This window comes from Cupressus sempervirens, chromosome 5 (assembly GCF_028749045.1).
Source record: "Cupressus sempervirens isolate cs-2001-9-10 chromosome 5, ASM2874904v1, whole genome shotgun sequence".
Classification (NCBI taxonomy): Eukaryota; Viridiplantae; Streptophyta; class Pinopsida; order Cupressales; family Cupressaceae; genus Cupressus; species Cupressus sempervirens.
Genome location: NC_143122.1, coordinates 341,039,813 through 341,062,788, shown reverse-complemented (window position 1 = coordinate 341,062,788; position 22,976 = coordinate 341,039,813). Strand labels below are relative to the sequence as shown.

The 22,976-nt window shown below is 34.4% G+C and overlaps 1 protein-coding gene and 1 long non-coding RNA gene across 2 annotated transcripts; one reads left to right on the top strand and one right to left on the bottom strand.

Moving 5' to 3' along the window:
* The first annotated feature begins 17,142 nt into the window (after nt 1–17,142).
* Nucleotides 17,143–18,805, top strand: LOC149556087 (uncharacterized). Its single transcript, XR_016364626.1, has 4 exons — nt 17,143–17,414; nt 17,778–17,990; nt 18,084–18,277; nt 18,440–18,805. It is a non-coding gene; the product is annotated as an uncharacterized LOC149556087 (long non-coding RNA).
* A 2,228-nt stretch (nt 18,806–21,033) lies between these two features.
* Nucleotides 21,034–22,511, bottom strand: LOC149556086 (uncharacterized). Its single transcript, XM_089833734.1, has 3 exons — nt 22,150–22,511; nt 21,534–21,575; nt 21,034–21,421 (listed from the first exon to the last, which is right to left on the bottom strand). Exons 1-3 carry the CDS (start codon nt 22,224–22,226, stop codon nt 21,238–21,240), a joined length of 303 nt encoding a protein of 100 aa, XP_089689860.1. The 5' UTR covers nt 22,227–22,511; the 3' UTR covers nt 21,034–21,237.
* Between the last annotated feature and the right edge of the window lie 465 nt (nt 22,512–22,976).

Below are 22,976 nucleotides of genomic sequence, written 5' to 3'. Positions count from 1 at the left end.
ACATTAAGGGATCTGAATATGTGTATATATAGATGTGCACAATAGAGTGCGGAGAAATTTCTTGAGGTGGAGGGTTTTGCCATGCTGAAATGTGGCAGCACTTCCGTTTGACACGTAAAAGACAAGTTATATCAATCCACATTTGTCGGTGTCAAACTAGAATTGATGTTTACCCATCAAATGGACCTACACATGTGATGTGGTCTTGGAGATTAAATTTCCCACACACACATTTGCTCTAGAAGTTTCTTACGATAACTATGAAAATAGGTTCTAGAATGTTTGGTTCACGTAGCACTTGGGTTAAACTATAACAACTCTTTTCTAAATCAGATATTTTATCTATTTTATAGTAGGATACACTCACGAAAAATCATTTAAAAAACAACACCCTTATCCACATTCAATACATATCTATTCCACAAAAATATTGCCATGCATTCAGGATACCAGAAAGTTGAAACATTAAATGCCATTACGTTGGAAACCTCAAATGGGTAATAATTTAGATGAGTATGATTACTCTTCAATCAACAATAAATTGTGTAAGATAAAAATTACATGATATCTTATGAGTTCTTTATGTTAACAAATTATTAAATAAATGAGTTTTAATATGTTAATTAGAAATTATTATTTTATTGTTTATAAATAAATATTATGTTTTTAACAATTATATGTTAATTTATGAGTTGTTGAAATATGATTTTTATTAAATATTATTTGAATCCTTACTTCATTGAACTATGATCGTTATTTTCTTCAACTAGTTTTTATAATTTGGAACACATTGTTTTTTGTCATGGCAATATAGTAGGTATCACTGCCTTATTATGATGTGGTCAACTAGTTTTTATAATTTGGAACACATTTTTTCGTCATGGCAATATAGTAGGTATCACTACCTTATTAGGATGTGGAAGGTGGTTAATTTACAACTAATAAAAACTTCCACATTGTTAAGTAGTAACCACATAAATGACAGTTGCCACAACTAATTTCACATTTACAAAATTACCTCATTTTGTTACAATTTTGAGCACTTATATTCTATAATATTGGCAACTTACTCTTTCCTTTGTACAAGCTCCTACATTTAATATTTCATAAAGGATTTCGATTTTCCTTTTCAAGGTAGAAGATGAACACAGAGAGGAAAATTGATTTGGAAAAAAAAAATTCAAAATTTTATTTAATGCATTTTGTTTTGCTTTCATGAATAAAAGTATTTTATTTTATATTTTTGCGGGTGTGAAGTGATACTAGCAGACTTTTTGTTCATTGTTTTGTGAAGAAGTTTGTGCTTGCATATTAAAATGTGTTTTGTTCAACATTTGCAAATGTCTTATATATCTAAGCTAAAACTTAGTAGTTGGCCATATTTTGTTGTTGCCTCAACTAAAGATACATGTATGCATGCCATTTTGCTTGTTTTTATTTTCTTGGATTTTATTTCTTTGATTTTGTAGAAATTTGATAATTTGTTGCAGAAGTCTATAAGGCTTTTTTATTGTTAGTCCCTGCCTATGTATTAGGTAGGGAACTAATGTTCTCAATGGTGATCACAAATATTTTTACTACCAAAACTAATACATTTGTAAATTTAAAAAATTAGTTTATTTTTAAATTAATTTTGAATCAGTTATTTCTATTTCCTGATTGGTCAATGGTAATTTTTCTGGGGTAAAATTAATTTCTCCCCATGAAAATTTAGAAAAACAAATCTCTAGAATGTTCTTGAATTGAATTCTCCATTGTGGTCATCATCGTCTTGCAAAAGCTTAACCATAGAGAAACCATGGCTACAAGCTTCTCTGAAAATTATGCTAAAGTTGATCACATGGATGACCTTATTTGACTGGGGCCCACTACCATCGAAAAAGCAGCTTGTTCCTCCCCAGATTCTACCCGTGAAATTCCATGTGCAGTTCTCTACAATTTTCCAAGAATCACATTAGAGTAGCAATGGCAATGAAGCACAACTGATTTTGGTAGATTTAAGATGATAATAGTAGGCTTGGTCCTCTTAAATGACATTTGTAGACTTGGAAAAAAGTATCAATTTGTTAAACATTGCAGATGAAAACCTAGAAAATCATTTGCAAAGGATGAAAGGTCGTCCCCACTGCGTTATTCCCTCCAATCTCCATTTCATTGCTAGACCTAAGAATTTAAGCATGTCAGAATTTATGCACATGGGATTCTGGCATGGGAAAAAAATCAATTCATTGGGCATCATCAATTCTACACACACAAAAATATTTGGGGTATTCTATTATCTATTCGACTTTTGTGAAAATAAAGTTGCAAAAAAAACCCAATGTTTTTCGCGCACACAGGATTGCACATTAAAATACATCACACTAGAACCATATTCAAGCGCTAAAATAAATAAAAATACACATGTAAAAAACATTGTAAATAGAAAATGACTCAACATGCACTACCCACTGCTATGGCAATTTAGCCCTGCCATTGAAAAACACCTACAAGACCCCTAATTTTCAACATCTTTCAGCAATTAAAAAATTGTCTTTAAAAATTAGGAAGATATCAATTCTTTTTCTAAATAATTATTAAAAATTATAATCCTAAACTTCATACATTTCTACACATTTTATTAGTTTACTTCATTTTTAAATTCTAAATAATACTACTAGTTTATGTCATTGAAGGTGAATAGTTACACTTTTGTTAGCCTTTTCCTTTGTAAAAGGTTGACACGGGTTTGTGCTTTTACCCATGGACATTTGGTTGATATGTTATTCAAATTAGTATTTACTCAAGGTGTACTTTGATTTTGTGGTTATGTGGTTTGATCTTAACATTTATTTCTTGCAAGGACAACATTTATTCTCTTTCAAAGAAAAACAAAATAATCATCTAACTTCTCTTGTTAGATTTTACGAATTGAAATTTAACACGTGATTACTTAAGAGTAAGGTTAGATAGAGTAAAATGCAAGATCAATGATGTGATAAACTCTAGGGGTGTGTGTGTGTGTGTGTGTGTGTGTGTGTGTGTGTGTGTGTGTGTGTGTGTGTGTGTGTGTGTGTGTGTGTGTGTGTGTGTGTGTGTGTGTGTGTGTGTGTTGTGCACGCGCGCGCGCCAGAAGATCTCATACCAACCGTAGAAAGGAGTTAACCTCCTTTACCTCAACCACACTCTCACCTTCAATCCTACAACCACTCAAACATGCTCAACACCATATAAATAGATCAATACCCATCAATAATCAAAATAAATTAGATCATAACACATTTCATTTTATCATGAATTCCAACATTATGTTATGTAATTTCATCATTGAATATAACACCATGAAAGTACCTATACAATATATAATCATCATTATACATTGACGAATCATGTATCAATCTAACATGGTAAATGAAAAAGACATAATGGTCATAGAATCAACCACACATCGACATAACAAGATCTAATGAAAGAAATTCTCACACTTTTATAAAGGAAGATGTTAAGATCAGTAAATTTGATAAATTTCAATGACCAAAATGTCACTCTTTTGTTAGTAATGTGAAGATGATGTAAATTGTTGAAATGTGTAAAAAAAGCATGAAGATTATTAATACAATTTTTTTTTAAAAGTTGAATGAGAATTGACACGGTTTATTAAAAAAAAAATAAGATAACTTTTATTTTATTGTTGAAAAATCCTGAAAATCAAAGGTTTTACTTCCTGCCAAAAAAATATATGCAAAAAAAAATAATCTAAATTTAAAATATATGTTAGAAGACATGTATAGCTAGTGTAGGAAAAAATAATGATTCATTCTCGATCTATATTTTGTGATTTATAGCTTTTCAAAGTCAGATTTTTCACAAATTGAGAGTTTTCATCTCCCACCATCGTTCGCCTATAAAATATATACCAAACTAAAAATAAATTATGTATTCTTCAAGAGGACTCTCTCCTCTAGTGCAACATATAAATTTATTTATTTTTTGGAAACAATTTACTATTTTTTCTTTTATTTTTGAATCGACCTCTTTTGAAAACTTAATATACCTACTTTCCTTATTTAATAAATTAAACATTATTTTTCTACTCCAAATTCTATAAAATTACTATTTCAAATTTGTGATTTAGAGAACTAGGAAACTGTATTTTTAGTTTTTCATGTTTGTCAAATTTTAATGGGAAAATTGAGCCTTAGTCCCTAATTTCAATAAAACAAATATTTGGTTGATATGGCTGCCACATGGCAAGCCACATTAGGGGACTTGCCCAAGTCCCACTTGGTTGAGCCAATGTACGGTCGGACCAACCCCACATAATCATGTGGGTGCTAGTGGCTTATATAAGGGGGGGATGAAAATATTAATTTTGAAAGCAAATTAATCAAGTAATTTGCTTCTACTTATTGTTTCATTTCTTAATTGGCACTTTGAGATGAGATAGTAGAAAATTAATTTTTTTATTGAGTATTGAAGTGATTTATTTGAATTTTTCAAGCATGGGAAGTCAAAGAAAAATAGAAAGGAAATATGATCAAAAGAGGGTTGAAAAAATGAAATGACATACAAAACGTGCTTGAAAAGTTGTTGAAGATGAAGAGGTACCTATTAATGTCGAAGAGAATCCAAGTCAAGATCGGGAAGATGTTGGTATCAATGATCGAAATATTCTTTTTGGCATGGAACAGTTGATGGAATTGAATGAATATTCTCTTTTTAATCAAGTTTCATCTGAAGACATGGTATATGATAGCATTGTATCAACTTGCATCTTAGAAAATTGTAGGAAGAATATTTTGAGAATAAATCTTTGATAGGAAATGAACAATTATTCTTTAGATTATTCAAAAAAATGGATCAATTTTAACCTAGTACTTGCACAGTTTTTTGTACACGTATTTGTATGATTTCCTATACAATTGCTAAAGCTTGTTGCTCCACATTTTAAAGAATGTTTTATGGAGGAATGCCCTCATGAAATTGCTTTTGGGAAGGAGAAGATTGAAGGGAAATGTAAAAATGGAGAATATTGAAGGAAAATGTATTCAACATCCTATACTACGATAATAGAAAAAAATTACCAATTATCCTAGTTAAAGATTCCTATTCATCCTTAATCCTAGTTAAAGATTCCTATTCATGCTTCATTCCTTTTATGCTAGTTGAAGAATTGTATAAAAAATTGCACAGGGACAAATTTATTCATCCTTCTTTTTATGCTAGTTGAAGAACATCCTATACCATGATAATAGAAAAGGATTCTCAATTATCTTAGTTAAAGATTCATATGCATCATTCATCCTAGTTAAAGATTCCTATTCTTCCTTCCTTCCTTTTATGCTAATTGAAGAATTGTGTAAAAAATTGCAGGACAAATTTATTTATCCTTCCTTTTATGCTAGTTGAAGAATTGTATAAAAATTTGTATAGGGACAAATTTATGCTTTGTTGAAGAATTAGTTGAAGAATTATAAGGACAAATTTATGCTTAATCAAGACATGAGATAATCATTAACTTAGGGGACATGAGCTAATCAATGATTTTTCATGAGATAATTAATAATTTCAATAATTGAGGGGATGTGAGATAATTAATCATTTTTCAAGAGATAATCAATATTTTTTTAATTCTATTTTATTTTCCCTCGCAGTCTATAATCAATAAGTAAGGGGACATGAGATAATCAATAATTTTTAAATTTTTTCCTCCGCAGTCAATGTAAAACTTGGTACATATGTCTATATATATATATATATATATATATATATATATATATCAAAAAAAAATCTCTTAATATTTTTTTGTTTAATAGAGCTCTTTGCTAAATCGTTGTCTAATAGTTTGTTGAATTAATGTCTGATAGTTTGTTGAATTGCTTTAATAAACAAGAGCTCTACAAGTGCTTGAGTCCTTGCCTTCTACAATAAATAAATGAATTATCAATTGAATAAATATGAGAATTTTATGGATGATTTTAATCATAATCTATGTTCATGCAAAATAGGTTTTATGTAAGAAATAAGATTAATATTGTAGTATGAAATTGGTACAATTTTAATTGTCAGTAGAAATAAAAATATGTTAGGTCTTAGTGAATAAATCATAAATATCATAAATAACATGTTAATAGAAATAGATGTGAATATACATGTATGAGATAGACTAATAATATATAACTAGATAAGTTTAAATAGACAGAATATATGGAAATAAATGTCTTTTAAATATATATGTGTGTGTGTGTTTTTAAAACATGGAAAATAATTATAGAGCTACCTAAATCACCTTTCAAACATTGACGAAGTACACAATGATGGACTCAAGTAAGTTTTTTCCTAATCAAAAGTTAAAAAGAAAGATCCAAAGGCACATAGGGGTATGTGCAAGATCATGGTGTACCAAACTATGGCCTTAAGTGGCAGTGAAAAATCAGCAAATCAGGTTTATGTCAACTTGACACATAATTTTGAAGTGGTTATGGACTTTATATCAAAAAGTTGTAAGAAAATAATTTGTAGAAAATTGAATGTAGTTTCTAAACTACTAGGCCTTATCAGGAGAAAAAAATAATTGATTGGTCAAAAGTTTGAATTTTAATGCAGTACTAAGAAAATTTCAGGGCGAAAATAAAAAGTAGGTGTATGTCTGACCACCTTAATCAAAATCAAATCATAATATTTTTTTAATATAATTATAGATATGAAAACTAGACTCATGCCCGGATGTGACGAATATTTTTTGATATTTTTATTCCAAATAAATAATTAAATATGAATTTTCTACCAAAACTTTTTCGGATTAAAAAAAGTCTCGTGTCTGACCACCCTAACTAATAGAAAATTTGATCAATTTTTTCTTTTTTTCTTTTTTTCTTATACTAGGCGAAGTATAGAATGTGACGCAACTTTTAGATTTAAAAAATGTTATACCGTTTGAAAGTTATAGCTATTTTTCATTCAATATGTCAATCAGCACTTTACAATAATCTTCATTGATAATTAACTAATAAATACTTATCGAACTCAGAATTTGACAGAAATTATATTGATGGAATCTAGAGAGCAATATTAAAAAACCCATTTCGTTTCATTCAATTTTGATCAAAATAACATTATCAGACGGCTATCCGAAGTCTGAGTATCACTAAAACTCTCTATAAACACGTCTTTGGGGTTGACCGGGCAGGCTTGGTAAATACCAAGCCTGATTGGATATCCGATTTGACATCGGATATCCGATATGGCTCGGTAATCAAATTCCAAAAATCTTCAAATTTTGGAGGGAAATTCGATTTAAACGTTCTAGTTTTTTATTTTTAAATTATTTCACTTATATTAATATGTAAAGGCATATTTTAATATATTATATATATATAATAACGTAATGTAAACATACAAGATATAATCTAGTAATATATAATAATATCTTATGTTAATCTTATTACAATCTATAAATATAATATATATTATTATTATTTTTACTAAATATAATAACGTAATTTATATATATAAAAAATACGTATTATATATTATTATATTAATATGTATGTTATTAATATATACAATAACGTAATATTTTCATTAAATGTAATATGTATTATATATTATTATATTAATATGTATAATAATATAATATTTATATAACAACGTAATATTTTTATTAAATATAATATATATTATAAATATTATTATATTAATATGTATGTTATTAATATATTTATATAATAACGTAATATTTTCATTAAATATAATAATGTAATATGTATATATATATATATATAATTATATATATATAATTATATTGATATGTATATTATTAATATATATGTATATTATTAATAATTATATTATTAATATATAAGAGTCAAAGGGGGTCATAGGGTGACCTATATCCCTCTTTGACCCATTAAACGATGATATATGTCTCTAGGGGTCCTAGGACCCCTAGGGACATATGTCGTCCTTTAATGGGTCAAAGGGGGTCCCTTTGACCAATTAAATAACGACATATGTCCCTAGGACCCCCAGGGACATAGTCGAATCGTTCATATCGGTCAAAGGGGGTCATAGGGTGACCTATGACCCCCTTTGACCCATTAAACGACGACATATGTCTCTAGGGGTCCTAGGACCCCTAGGGACATATTCGAATGGGTATTATGGGTCAAAGGGGGTCATAGGGTGACCTATGACCCTCTTTGACCCATTAAACGATGACATATGTCCCTAGGGGTCCTAGTACCCCTAGGGACATAGTCGAATCGTTCATATGGGTCAAAAGGGGTCATAGCCCCTTCGACCCATTAAATGACGACATATGTCCCTAGGGGTCCTAGAACCCCCAGGGACATAGTTGAATCATTCATATGGGTCAAAGGGGATCATAGGGTGACCTATGACCCCCTTTGACCCATTAAATGACGACACATGTCCCTAGGGGTCCTAGGACCTCTAGGGACATATTCGAATGGGTAATATGGGTCAAAGGGGGTCATAGGGTGACCTATGACCCTCTTTGACCCATTAAACGACGATATATGTCTCTAGGGGTCCTAGGACCCCTAGGGACATATTCGAATGGGTAATATGGGTCAAAGGGGGTCATAGGGTGACCTATGACCCTCTCTGACTCATTAAACGACGACATATTTCTCTAGGGGTCCTTGGACCCCTAGGGACATATTTGAATTGTTCATATGGGTCAAAGGGGGTCATAGGGTGACCTATGACCCCCTTTGACCCATTAAACAACGACATATGTCCCTACGGGTCCTAGGACCCCTAGGGACATATTCGAATGGGTAATATGGGTCAAATGGGGTCATAGGGTAACCTATGACCCTCTTTGACCCATTAAACAACGACATATGTCCCTAGGGGTCCTCAGACCCCTAGGGACATATTCGAATCGTTCATATGGGTCAAAGAGGGTCATAGGGTGACCTATGACCCTCTTTGACCCATTAAACGACGACATATGTCCTTAGGGGTTCTCAGACCCCTAAGGACATATTCGAATCGTTCATATGGGTCAAAGAGGGTCATAGGGTGACCTATGACCCTCTTTGACCCATTAAAAGATGACATATGTCCCTAGGGGTCCTAGGACCCCTAGGGACGGACATATTCGAATCGTACGTATGGGTCAAAGGGGGTCATAGGGTGACCTATGACCCTCTTGACCCATTAAATGACGATATATGTCTCCAGGGGTCCTAGGACCCCTAGGGACATATTCGAATGGGTAATATGGGTCAAAGGGGGTCATAGGGTGACCTATGACCCTCTTTGACCCATTAAACGATGACATATGTCCCTAGGGGTCCTTGGACCCCAAGAGACATATTCGAATGGGTAATATGGGTCAAAGGGGGTCATAGGGTGACCTATGACCCTCTTTGACCCATTAGACGATGACATATGTCCCTAGGGGTCCTAGGACCCTAGGGACATATTCGAATTGTTCATATGGGTCAAAGGGGGTCCCTAGGGGTCCTTGGACCCCAAGAGACATATTCGAATTGTTCATAGGGTGACCTATGACCCCCTTTGACCCATTAAACGATGACATATGGCCCTAGGGGTCCTAGGACCCCTAGGGACATATTCGAATGGGTAATATGGGTCAAATGGGGTCATAGGGTAACCTATGACCCTCTTTGACCCATTAAATGATGACATATGTCTCTAGAGGTCCTAGGACCCCTAGGGACATATTCGAATCGTTCATATGGGTCAAAGGGGGTCATAGGTCACCCTATGACCCTCTTGACCCATTAAACGACGATATATGTCTCTAGGGATCCTAGGACCCCTAGGGACATATTCGAATGGGTAATATCGGTCAAAGGGGGTCATAGGGTGACCTATGACCCTCTTTGACCCATTAAACGACGACATATGTCCCTAGGGGTCCTCGGACCCCAAGGGACATATTCGAATGGGTAATATGGGTCAAAGGGGGTCATAGGGTGACCTATGACCCTCTTTGACCCATTAAACGATGACATATGTCCATAGGGGTCCTAGGACCCTAGGGACATATTCGAATCGTTCATATGGGTCAAAGGGGGTCATAGGGTGACCTATGACCCCCTTTGACTCATTAAACGACGACATATGTCCCTAGGGGTCCTAGGACCCCTAGGGACATATTTGAATCGTTCATATGAGTCAAAGGGGGTCGTAGGGTGACCTATGACCCCCTTTGACCCATTAAACGATGACATATGTCCCTAGGGGTCCTAAGACCCCTAGGGACATATTCGAATGGGTAATATGGGTCAAATGGCGTCATAGGGTGACCTATGAACCTCTCTGACCCATTAAATGACAACATATGTCTCTAGGGTTCCTAAGACCCCTAGGGACATATTTGAATCGTTCATATGGGTCAAAGGGGGTCATAGGGTGACCTATGACCCTCTTGACCCATTAAACGACGATATATGTCTCTAGGGGTCCTAGGACCCCTAGGGACATATTCGAATGGGTAATATGGGTCAAAGGGGGTCATAGGGTGACCTATGACCTTCTTTGACCCATTAAACGACGACATATGTCCCTAGGGGTCCTCGGACCCCAAGGGACATATTCGAATGGGTAATATGGGTCAAAGGGGGTCATAAGGTGACCTATGACCCTCTTTGACCCATTAAACGACGACATATGTGCCTAGGGGTCCTAGGACCCTAGGGACATATTTCAATCGTTCATATGGGTCAAAGGGGGTCATAGGGTGACCTATGACCCCCTTTGACCCATTAAACGACAACATATGTCCCTAGGGGTCCTAGGACCCCTAGGGACATATTTGAATCATTCATATGAGTCAAAGGGGGTCATAGGGTGACCTATGACCCCCTTTGATGCATTAAATGACGACATATGTCCCTAGGGGTCCTAGGACCCCTAGGGACATATTCGAATGGGTAATATGGGTCAAATGGGGTCATAGGGTAACCTATGACCCTCTTTGACCCTTTAAATGACGACATATGTCTCTAGGGGTCCTAGGACCCCTAGGGACATATTCGAATCGTACATATGGGTCAAAGAGGGTCATAGGGTGACCTATGACCCTCTTTGACCCATTAAACGATGATATATGTCTCTAGGGGTCCTAGGACCCCTAGGGACATATTCGAATGGGTAATATGGGTCAAAGGGGGTCATAGGGTGACCTATGACCCTCTCTGACCCATTAAACGACAAGATATGTCGCTAGGGGTCCTAGGACCCCTAGGGACATATTTGAATGGGTAATATGGGTCAAAAGGGGTCAGAGGGTGACCTATGACCCTCTTTGACCCATTAAACGACGACATATGTCCCTAGGGGTCCTCGGACCCCAAGGGACATATTCGAATGGGTAATATGAGTCAAAGGGGGTCATTGGGTGACTTATGACCCTCTTTGACCCATTAAACGATGACATATGTCCCTAGGGGTCCTAGGACCCTAGGGACATATTCGATTCGTTCATGTGGGTCAAAAGGGGTCATAGGGTGACCTATGACCCCCTTTGACTCATTAAATGACGACATATGTCCCTAGGGGTCCTAGGACCCCTAGGGACATATTTGAATCGTTCATATGAGTCAAAGGGGGTCGTAGGGTGACCTATGACCCCCTTTGACCCATTAAACGATGACATATGTCCCTAGGGATCCTAGGACCCCTAGGGACATATTCAAATGGGTAATATGGGTCAAATGGGGTCATAGGGTAACCTATGACCCTCTTTGACCCATTAAATGATGACATATGTCTCTAGGGGTCCTAAGACACCTAGGGACATATTCGAATCATTCATATGGGTCAAAGGGGGTCATAGGGTGACCTATGACCCTCTTGACCCATTAAACGACGATATATGTCTCTAGGGGTCCTAGGACCCCTAGGGACATATTCGAATGGGTAATATGGGTCAAAGGGGGTCATAGGGTGACCTATGACCCTCTTTGACCCATTAAACGACGACATATGTCCCTAGGGGTCCTCGGACCCCAAGGGACATATTCGAATGGGTAATATGGGTCAAAGGGGGTCATAGGCTCTTTGACCCATTAAACGACGATATATGTCCCTAGGGGTCCTAGGACCCTAGGGACATATTCCAATCGTTCATATGGGTCAAAGGGGGTCATAGGGTGACCTATGACCCCCTTTGACCCATTAAACGACAACATATGTCCCTAGGGGTCCTAGGACCCCTAAGGACATATTTGAATCGTTCATATGAGTCAAAGGGGGTCATAGGGTGACCTATGACCCCCTTTGATGCATTAAACGACGACATATGTCCCTAGGGGTCCTAGGACCCCTAGGGACATATTCGAATGGGTAATATGGGTCAAATGGGGTCATAGGGTAACCTATGACCCTCTTTGACCCTTTAAATGACAACATATGTCTCTAGGGGTCCTAGGACCCGTAGGGACATATTAGAATCGTACATATGGGTCAAAGGGGGTCATAGGGTGACCTATGACCCTCTTTGACCCATTAAACGATGATATATGTCTCTAGGGGTCCTAGGACCCCTAGGGACATATTCGAATGGGTAATATGGGTCAAAGGGGGTCATAGGTCACCCTATGACCCTCTCTAACCCATTAAACGACGAGATATGTCGCTAGGGGTCCTAGGACCCCTAGGGACATATTCGAATGGGTAATATGGGTCAAAGCGGGTCATAGGGTGACCTATGACCCCCTTTGACCCATTAAACGACGACATATGTCTCTAGGGGTCCTAGGGTCAAAAGGGGTCATAGGGTGACCTATGACCCTCTTTGACCCATTAAAAAATGACATATGTCCCTAGGGGTCCTCGGACCCCAAGGGACATATTCGAATGGGTAATATGGGTCAAATGGGGTCATAGGGTGACCTATGACCCTCTTTGACCCATTAAACGATGACATATGTCCCTAGGGGTCCTAGGACCCTAGGGACATATTCCAATCGTTCATATGGGTCAAAGGGGGTCATAGGGTGACCTATGACCCCCTTTGACCCATTAAACGACAACATATGTCCCTAGGGGTCCTAGGACCCCTAGGGACATATTTGAATCGTTCATATGAGTCAAAGGGGGTCATAGGGTGACCTATGACCCTCTTGACCCATTAAACGATGATATATGTCTCTAGGGGTCCTCGAACCCCTAGGGACATATTCGAATGGGTAATATGGGTCAAAGGGGGTCATAGGGTGACCTATAACCCTCTTTGACCCATTAAACGACGACATATGTCCCTAAGGGTCCTAGAACCCCTAGGGACATATTCGAATGGGTAATATGGGTCAAATGGGGTCATAGGGTAACCTATGACCCTCTTTGACCCATTAAACGATGACATATGTCTCTAGGGGTCCTAGGACCCCTAGGGACATATTCGAATCGTTCATATGGGTCAAAGGGGGTCATAGGGTGACCTATGACCCTCTTAACGCATTAAACGACGATATATGTCTCTAGGGGTCCTAGGACCCCTAGGGACATATTCGAATGGGTAATATGGGTCAAAGGGGGTCATAGGTCACCCTATGACCCTCTTTGACCCATTAAACGACGACATATGTCCCTAGGGGTCCTCGGACCCCAAGGGACATATTCGAATGGGTAATATGGGTAAAAGGGGGTCATAGGGTGACCTATGACCCTCTTTGACCCATTAAATGACGACATATGTCCCTAGGGGTCCTCGGACCCCAAGGGACATATTCGAATGGGTAATATGGGTCAGATGTGGTCATAGGGTGACCTATGACCCTCTTTGACCCATTAAACGACAACATATGTCCTTAGGGGTCCTAGGATCCCTAGGGACATATTTGAATCGTTCATATGAGTCAAAGGGGGTCATAGGGTGACCTATGACCCCCTTTGATGCATTAAACGACGACATATGTTCCTAGGGGTCCTAGGACCCCTAGGGACATATTCGAATGGGTAATATGGATCAAATGGGGTCATAGGGTAACTTATGACCCTCTTTGACCCTTTAAATGACAACATATGTCTCTAGGGGTCCTAGGACCCCTAGGGACATATTCGAATCGTACATATGGGTCAAAGGGGGTCATAGGGTGACCTATGACCCTCTTGACCCATTAAAATATTAATATTATACTATATTATTATAATTTATAATATATTATACTTTTTTATTATATATTATATTATAAGATATTACTTTTTATTATTATATTATATTATATATATATATTATATTACATTACTATATATTATAATATATGAAATATTATATTATATTATTATAATATAATATGTTATTATAATATTATTATTATAGTATGATATTATATGATTATAATATAATAATAATATTATTATTATATTATAGTATAATAATTATTATAATAATATTATTATTATATTATAGTATAATAATAATTATAATAATATTATTATATTATAGTATAATAATTATTATAATAATAATAGTAAATAATATTATTATTATTATAATATAATATTATGATATATTATTTAATATTATTATTATTATTTTATATCAATAATAATAATATTAAATAATATATCATACTATTATATGATTTTAATTATTAGTCAGATATTGGATTTAAAATCGGATATCCAATATCAAATCTGATATCCGATATGATATCGGATATCTGATAAGGCTCGGCTTAACCTTCCAGGTTTGGTTCTTGGATAGGTAAAAAAAAGTCAGAGCGGATTTTGAAGCGCTTTTAGGCGTCTTCAAACACCTTTTTTTTCACATTGCCACTTTTTGGCACACCATGATCCTGCACATACCCATAGGAAGGTGGGTTCTTCAAACGTCTTATCTATACATGTAATAATCATGAATGTAACAACTTGGTTTAAATATTCTTAGTGTTGATTTTCACTAAAAAATGTATGAGAGCTCTTTATGCAACTCATACCTTCATGTAATGGAAATAAGCTTCCAAATAACAACCAAGTTACCAATTTTCAGAGTGGCCTAATTTTAACTTTATATGCTTATTAGTCCCTACCTTGTAAAAGGTAGGGAAATATTATTTTCTTTTGTCCCCCTCTATTTATTTTTTCTCCCAAAGTATGGACGATATTCTAAAATTTGTGTGCAATGATTTAAAAAATTTATTTATTAAATATTAATTCCAAATTTGTTATTGGCTAGGTCTATTTTTGCTGGGGTTTTTGTGATTTTTTAAAATTAATATAAGGATAAACAATTGTCCACCATTAATGTTCATTTATGACATGTCATAAAGGAGAAGAAAGGAGAAGAAAGTGGTGGCCCGTGGGTAAAAAGGTGTAGTAAATGTGGTAGTTGAAGCAACAACAACACCATTTTAGGCTAGTTTTAAAAATTGATTCTCCTCTTATTCAGGAAAAAGCGGTAGGAGCTATCACGAGCCTTTTATACAATGGTAGAAATAAAAAGATGATGGCATCAGCAGATTGTTTAATTGAAAGATTGATCAAGATGCTTGAGTCTACGTCAACTTTGGTGCATCAAAATGCAACAGGTGCTCTGTATAATTTGTCCATAAGCCCACAAAATATTGCAGCAATTGGAGTTGATCCAAGAGGTGTGACAAATCTTGTTACTATATTATCTTTTAAGTGTGGTCTTGTGCAAGAGTATGTAGCAGGAGCTTTGGGGAATCTTGCTTTGTTTGAAGAGATAAGAGAGGAAATGAAAAAAAGGGAGCCATGGCCTTGCTAAAGAAACTCAAGAGCAACTCTTCTAGTATACAGCCAAGAAAACAAGCTAAGAGGGCCCATAGGCAGTTTCATCTAATCAAAATGCTGGTTTAGATGGAAAGCAAACAAGTTGGAAAGATGTTGCAAGGTAGGGTTGGGGTTGCTTATTTAGCATTGCCTGTTTATGGGCACAACCATTTAAAAGAAATTCTAAGCATGGAAATGGTGGATGATTTTGAAACTACATTTACAAAAGCCACTACAAAATGTGCACTGACAACAATTTATCTTTTTACTTCTTGCCTACACTTTGAGCGTCTATTGTATGACATATGTAATGTAATTAATTCATACTTAGATTTTTTTTGATTGAAAAAAAAGTTTCACCCAATCTTAAAATAGAAATTTGATTTTAAAAATATATTTATTAAAACAAGAAATCTTCATATTGTAGATATTATAAAATATTTATATTAAAGAAATGTATTCATATTCCTTTATTAGCAAAATCTCTTTTATTTGCAAAATCTCAATTTAGCTAAAATAAAAAATATCAATGAAATTTTTTAACATTATATTTAAATTTTAAATTGAAATTAATAAATTCAATTAAAAAATAAAGATTGAATTAGAAGTACTTAGAAGTCTTATATGTGCTTATGTTGTAGTCTGAGATGTCTTTGGTTGTGCAGGATAGGAGTCTTTTGCAAAAGGAGCTCGAAATCATTAAATTGAAGAACACAAAATTCAGGAAGGAAAATGAGGTTGATGTGGGGGAAAGGAATGATTTGCACAAGGAGCTAGAATTCATCAGATATGAAAACAGCAAGCTGCGAAATAAAAATAAGATTAGTGGACAGCAGCTAAAAGTTCTTACAAAAACGGTCAGGAACCTGCAAAAGGAGAACAAAAGCTACAAGAGCATGTCACTTGTTCTTGGCTGTGTCAATGGACAAGCTGCAAGGTTGGCTAGAAGCAATGTGAGGTTGTGAAATGAAATATATGGAGGCAATAAACGTGAAGGTGTTGTGCAGATTCAGAAGGACGAGAAAAAGAAAGCTGAAATCATATTGCAAGCTAAAGAAAATCTGGTATTGGAACAGAGTTTCAAAGTAAAAAAATTGCAAGGCGAGGTGTGTGATGGGGAACTGGAGCTAGATGCCATCAAAGCAGAAAACACCGAACTGAAAAGTAAAAATGAGGGCAAGAATGTTGAAATTGCTGGAGATTCTAAAGAAGAATTCGTATCAGAACAGAACTTGAGAATAGAGGAATTGCAAAGAGAAATATATGGTCTTGTGGCAGAGAACACTAAACTGAGGGATGAAACAGAGGTTAATGTTCAACAACTGCAAGTTTTCAAACAGAACTTCTTAAAGTTGCAAGAGGACAATGTAAAGCTCTATGAAATCCCATTTTCACGACAGTCGGGATTAAACTTTTGATGCAGCTCTATTGTTCAATTTCCGACTCCACCGCTCAAACTCAAGCTCCAATGTTTCCCAGTTTACGCTCAGAACTCCACAGTTTGTTTTCTAATTTGCTTGGATTAGTCCCTTTTCTGGAAAGAGCTGGAGGAGAGGAAAACTGGAACCGAATATGTGGCAGAGGAAATGGTGAGGGCAGAGACAGAGAAGATATAACACTGTGCATATTGAGATGAGCATGAAATTCCAGTCCCAGAAGCTGAAAGTGCCGAGGAACCCATGTTTCTTATAATGGTAGTTATTAATTAATTAATTATTAAGCCGATAGGCTTTTCATGTGGGAAAAATTGTCGTATGCCGATAAAATGTCATATGCTCGTAAAATTGTCTTATGCCATTAAGGACAATGACGAAAATAGTAGTATATTGAGTCATTGGATTGTTGTAGATGGTGCTTACGGTTCTTCTCTGTTTTTAGTTATATTAGTGACTTTGGACCTTTGTTTTTCGTTATTGTGTGAAAGTATATTGAGTGTTTTGTGTCGACGCCTTTTTTTCCTGTTCTTTGCCAGGTTAGTGACTTGTTAGTTGGGTGTTGATGGGCATTTCTATTTTAGATTGAGTTATTGCGATTTTTGATAATGGTGTTTCGTACAGAGCGGAGATTTGTCTGAGATGTTAATGGGGGGAACCTATGAGAAGAGGGGGCGTGAGATGTTGAGGAGGTTAATACCAGTGGCCAACGTAACTCAGATGTTTTTGAAGGCTTTAGTGCCATCCACCTCCACTTCTCTCACAGATGTATTGAAGGCTGAGTAGTATGAAGATGGTGTTCTTACCAGTGTTGTTCGAAAGATGCCTCTTGCTAAAGTATGAAGAAAGTACTAATTTTTGGCTTTTTTTTCCCTCGACTTGGTTGTGTTTTTCTTCTTGTTCAAAGGATTCTTCTTGTGGGTGTGGCAGGGGGCTGTCGAGAGCAGCCCACTACAGAAGGCCAAGGTGATGAAAAGATTGATTTGGGAGAATTTGGTATCCCATTGAAGCAAGTGAATTCAAGAGTGTCTTCCAATATGTTTTTCTGCCCCAGTGGCCTTGATATTGAGCATTCTATTTCTCTCTACCACTCAGTGTTAAGACATCATTGCAGTACTGCTTGAGTGAGTTTTCTTAATCCCACTGCTGAGTAATCGGGATGTATTCACAATTCTGGGTTATATATATGTGTCTGTGGAAAGTAGGAGTTTTTAATTTATTTTTGATAATTTGTGCCAATTTGTATGTTGAATGAGCTTTTTGAAGTTAACTATTTTGTTATGCAGTTCCTTTCAAAATGTTGAAGGAGAGTGGAAAGTGTTTATAGACACTGATACAAAGCTATATGGTGAGAATGGAGCATATGCAAACATTGGCTTGGGCATGGCGGACTTCATTTGCCTTCCCCTGCATGCCAATGCACAATAAAAGAAAGAAAGTTCAACTGGTCACACAAAGGATATACGAAAGAAGAGAATAACTCTGTTATTTTTTTGGCAACAAAGGAAACTCTGTTTCTTATAGCAGAGAAAACCTACGATGACAATTCTAGACTTAACTGCTTGTTACTGCAGTTAGATGACACATAATCTGCTCTTTATTAAATGCAGAGTAACAAAACTTATACAGAACACAACCATGTCATTTACATATGTTTAAGTTGTACTTCCATATGCAATTCCAGTAATAATCTTACGATGCTTCATATACACCTGATTTTATTTAAGTCGTAAGTAATTAGGGGTAAATGTAATTAGGGGTAAATGTACGATTCAAGGGTTAAAGAGTGGAATTGATTCATCCTATAAAAGGGTGAAATTCCTCTAGTTATGTAAGTGGTGAAATTCCTCTAGTTATGTAAGTGAGCACAGTTATAAGCAGCAACTGCACGAAAATCTACAAATAATTTCTATGGTCCTCATTATTAACTAGACTAGACTGTTCCTATTCCCTAATAATTAAGGATTGATTCATCCTATTTGATTGATATTTTTTTATAATAATTTTTAGAAAATTATTAAACTACATAGTTATTTGATTTTTTTATTAATAATTTTCAAGGAACTTTTTAGAAGGAATAATAATTTTTAGAAAATTATTAAACTGCATAGTTATTTGATTTTTTAAAAATAATTTTGAGAGAACTTTTTAGAGGGAATAATTTTTATAAATAAAAAAAGTATAATTATCTAAGTCATAAAAGATGAACATAGTTATTTGATTGATATTTTTTAATAATAATTTTTAGAAAATTATTTGAACATAGTTATTTGATTGATATTTTTTAATAATAATTTTTAGGAAATTATCAAACTATATAATCATTTGATTGATATTTTTATATAATCATTTGATTGATATTTTTTAATAATAATTTTTAGAAAATTATCAAACTACATAATCATAATCATTTGATTGATATTTTTAATAATTCTAAGACAACTTTTTAGAGGGAATAATTTCTATAAATAAAAAAATAAAAGTATACCAGTCATAAAAGTCTGAAGTTTTTTTAAAGTAAAGAGATTATTCAAATTAATATTATACCTTAGTATTTGAATATAAATATAAAAGATAAAATTATAAAATCATAAAAAGTCTTGAAAGTAAAGAGATTATTCAAATTAATATTATACCTTAGTATTTGAATCTGAAGTTTTTTTAAAGTAAAGAGATTCAAAGTAAAGAGATTATTCAAATTAATATTATACCTTAGTATTTGAATATAAATATAAAAGATAAAATTATAAAATCATAAAAAGTCTTAGAAGTTTTTTAAAGTAAAGAGATTATTCAAATTAATATTATACCTTAGTATTTGAATAACTAAACTATTTAGGGATAATGAAAGAGAATATCAACTACGAGAGAATATGAGCTATGAGAGAAGAAATAGAATGTGAAAGTATTTTTCCCAAAATTAATAAAAATTATATATTTGAATAACTAAACTATTTAGGGATAATGAAAGAGAATATCAACTACGAGAGAATATGAGCTATGAGAGAAGAAATGGAAATCACTCCAATAGAATGTGAAAGTATTTTTCCCAAAATTAATAAAAATTATACAAAGTTCTACAAAATGTGAAAGTGTTTTTCCCAAAATCAATAAAAATTACACAAAGCTCTACAAAATGTGAAAAGTGTTCTTCCCAAAATCAATAAAAATTACACAAAGCTCTACAAAATGTGAAAGTGTTTTTCCCAAAATCAATAAAAAGTACACAAAGCTCTACAAAATGTGAAAGTGTAGAAACTTGGGATAGTACACAAAGTTCTACAAAATGTGAAAATGTTTTTCCCAAAATCAATAAAAAGTACACAAAGTTCTACAAAATGTGAAAATGTTTTTCCCAAAATCAATAAAAAGTACACAAAAGTTCTACAAAATGTGAACAAAGTTCTACAAAATGTGAGTGTAAAAACTTGGGATATTATATTTTGTTGCAAAACTAAAGTGTAAAAACTTGGGATATTATATTTTGTTGCAAAACTACTTACAAAGACTTCAAACCTCTTCCACATCTTGTAGAAAGTAAATTTCAAAGATTTCAAACCTCTTCCACATCTTGTAGAAAGTGTAAAAACATCTTGTAGAAAGTGTAAAAACTTGAGATATTATATTGTGGCAAAACAAAGCACATCTTAAATAATTAAGAAGAAACTGTTTGTCATACTGTCAAAAAATTCAAACCTCTTCCACATCTTAAATCTTTAAGAAGAGACTGTTTGTTAGACTATAAAACTCTGTTTGTGATATGTGCTATTGCCCAATTAAAATCAGAATTTAAAAAGGAATGAATGAAGAAAACAGAGTTTAAAAAGGAAAACAAAGAATAAGAGGATTATGATAAACTCAGATATTATGAATAAGAGGATTATGATAAACTCAGATATTATTATTTAGTTACATAACTATTATAATCTAGAGATTGAAGCTACAAGCTTTCAATACAGTATTTTATTACAGTCCTACTAATCTAGAGAAGAAAATCCGGGTTATACACCCGGAAAATTTACATAACTAGTATAATTTGATGATGTCCTCATTGCAGATGGGCAATTCTAATTCTAATATTACTCTAAACAACGGCTGAAAGTTCAGAGATGGGAACATCTGCTCTGGGACAGTCACAATTTTCACACTGACAATTCACCCCACATTTGCAGTATGATTTCCCTTCAATTGCCACGTCTGCTCTTGAACAAGTGCACGGATTGCACGTACAATTCTCTCCACAGGAGCAGTACGCCTTCACCTCCACACTGCGTAATTCCAACCTCTTCTAATCAGGATTATATAAATCATTTTTTTGGACATTAGAATAGATATCTGTACAATTAAAAGAGAACAAGTCATTGGTAAAATGAAATTTACCCGGTCTGTCCTGATGGAGCTCCCTTAGTGCCGGCGGCACACCTAGCCAGTCAAAACAACTTAGTCACCCAAAATAAAATTTAAAAGAAGATCAAATAAACATAAGATGATTTAAGGACAAGAAAATGTAGTGACCCAATTTTGAAATTTGAAAACGCTGTAAGAAAAGATCACCTAAATCTAGAAATTGGGGAAAATAATCAAAAACAAGATCACCCAAGTTTAAAAATTTGGGAAACAAACTATTTGGGAAAACCAATAAAATATAGTGAACCCAATTAGAAATTTAAAAACACTCTTACGAAAATAGAAAACAAAAAAAAAACAAGATTGCAAATAAAAGTTCAGATTTGAAAGAAACCCAACTCATTTTCCTCATATCAAAATCTAACGTTAGCCAACCCAACATGAACAAAAGAGTTGCACCTTACTTAACCATTAAAACTATCCCATGACTTCTAATCATAGAGCTTCATAAAAACATCACAACTGAATAATACTAGTCTAATCAATTACGGTCTATTAAACAAAACTATCTGTACCACTTTAACTTTATATTTGATCCAAACAAACCAACAAAATAAAAACAATAGCATTAGAAAGAGAGAGAAAATACCTGCAAGTAGAACAGGTGCAAATTCCACCGCTTAAACACCCACAATGAGTAGCAACGCATGCACATGGCCCTTCCATCTTAGATTCTACTCAAATCTTCCCCTCGCTTACAAAACTACCATGAAAATTCAACACAACTGCAGTTTACAGCTTGTAGACATCTGAATCCATGTATTTATAGAGGTGTAAAATGGGGTTAGAATGATTTGTATGAGGTGGATTGTTGCATGTCAACAATGTCCACCTCCACAACGTGGCATCAGCTCAATCTATTCGAAAACAGAGGCCAAATAACAAATATCCAGCTCTCAAAGATCGGCATTTAAGTTGCACTAAATTTGCTCTGTTAAACAGTAAGAATGACACATAGTCCTAAAAGTTAAGGCATACATGTGGGGATGTGATTTACTCTAGTGGCGGTGCAAATCAATTAGAAAGTTGTTCATTTTAAATAACTTCATTTCATAAATTGGGGATTATCAATTTTTTTTATTAAAAAATTTACTATTTATATATTCTGTTCTTTATAGGAGCTTTGTTTCATTAAGTGTAAATTGAATTTTTTAAGGAGTAGAACATGTGATATCTTTTTAGAAAGTGCACTTTTTAATCTTAAGTTATTTGATAAGAACATGAAACAATTATTTTTCATAAGAATTGCACATGTGACCTCTTTTTTGAGGATATACTTTTGAATTCTTTCATAAGAATATCAAGTGGCTTAAATTTATTTTACAAAATTGTGTCACTTTGATTGCTAAGTCTAAGGAGAAGGGAAGCTTTGACATTCTTTAAAATAAGGGAGGGGTCTCATGAGTAGCGCTAGAG

What these genes read in the sequence shown, in the direction of transcription:
- LOC149556086 (XM_089833734.1), bottom strand. Translation starts at nt 22,226, where the DNA reads ATGGAAGGGCCATGTGCATGCGTTGCTACTCATTGTGGGTGTTTAAGC. An exon ending in TGCACCTGTTCTACTTGCAG is followed by an intron (nt 21,576 to 22,149) that starts GTATTTTCTCTC and finishes TTGACTGGCTAG; the next exon opens with GTGTGCCGCCGGCACTAAGG. An exon ending in GCTCCATCAGGACAGACCGG is followed by an intron (nt 21,422 to 21,533) that starts GTAAATTTCATT and finishes GGAATTACGCAG; the next exon opens with TGTGGAGGTGAAGGCGTACT.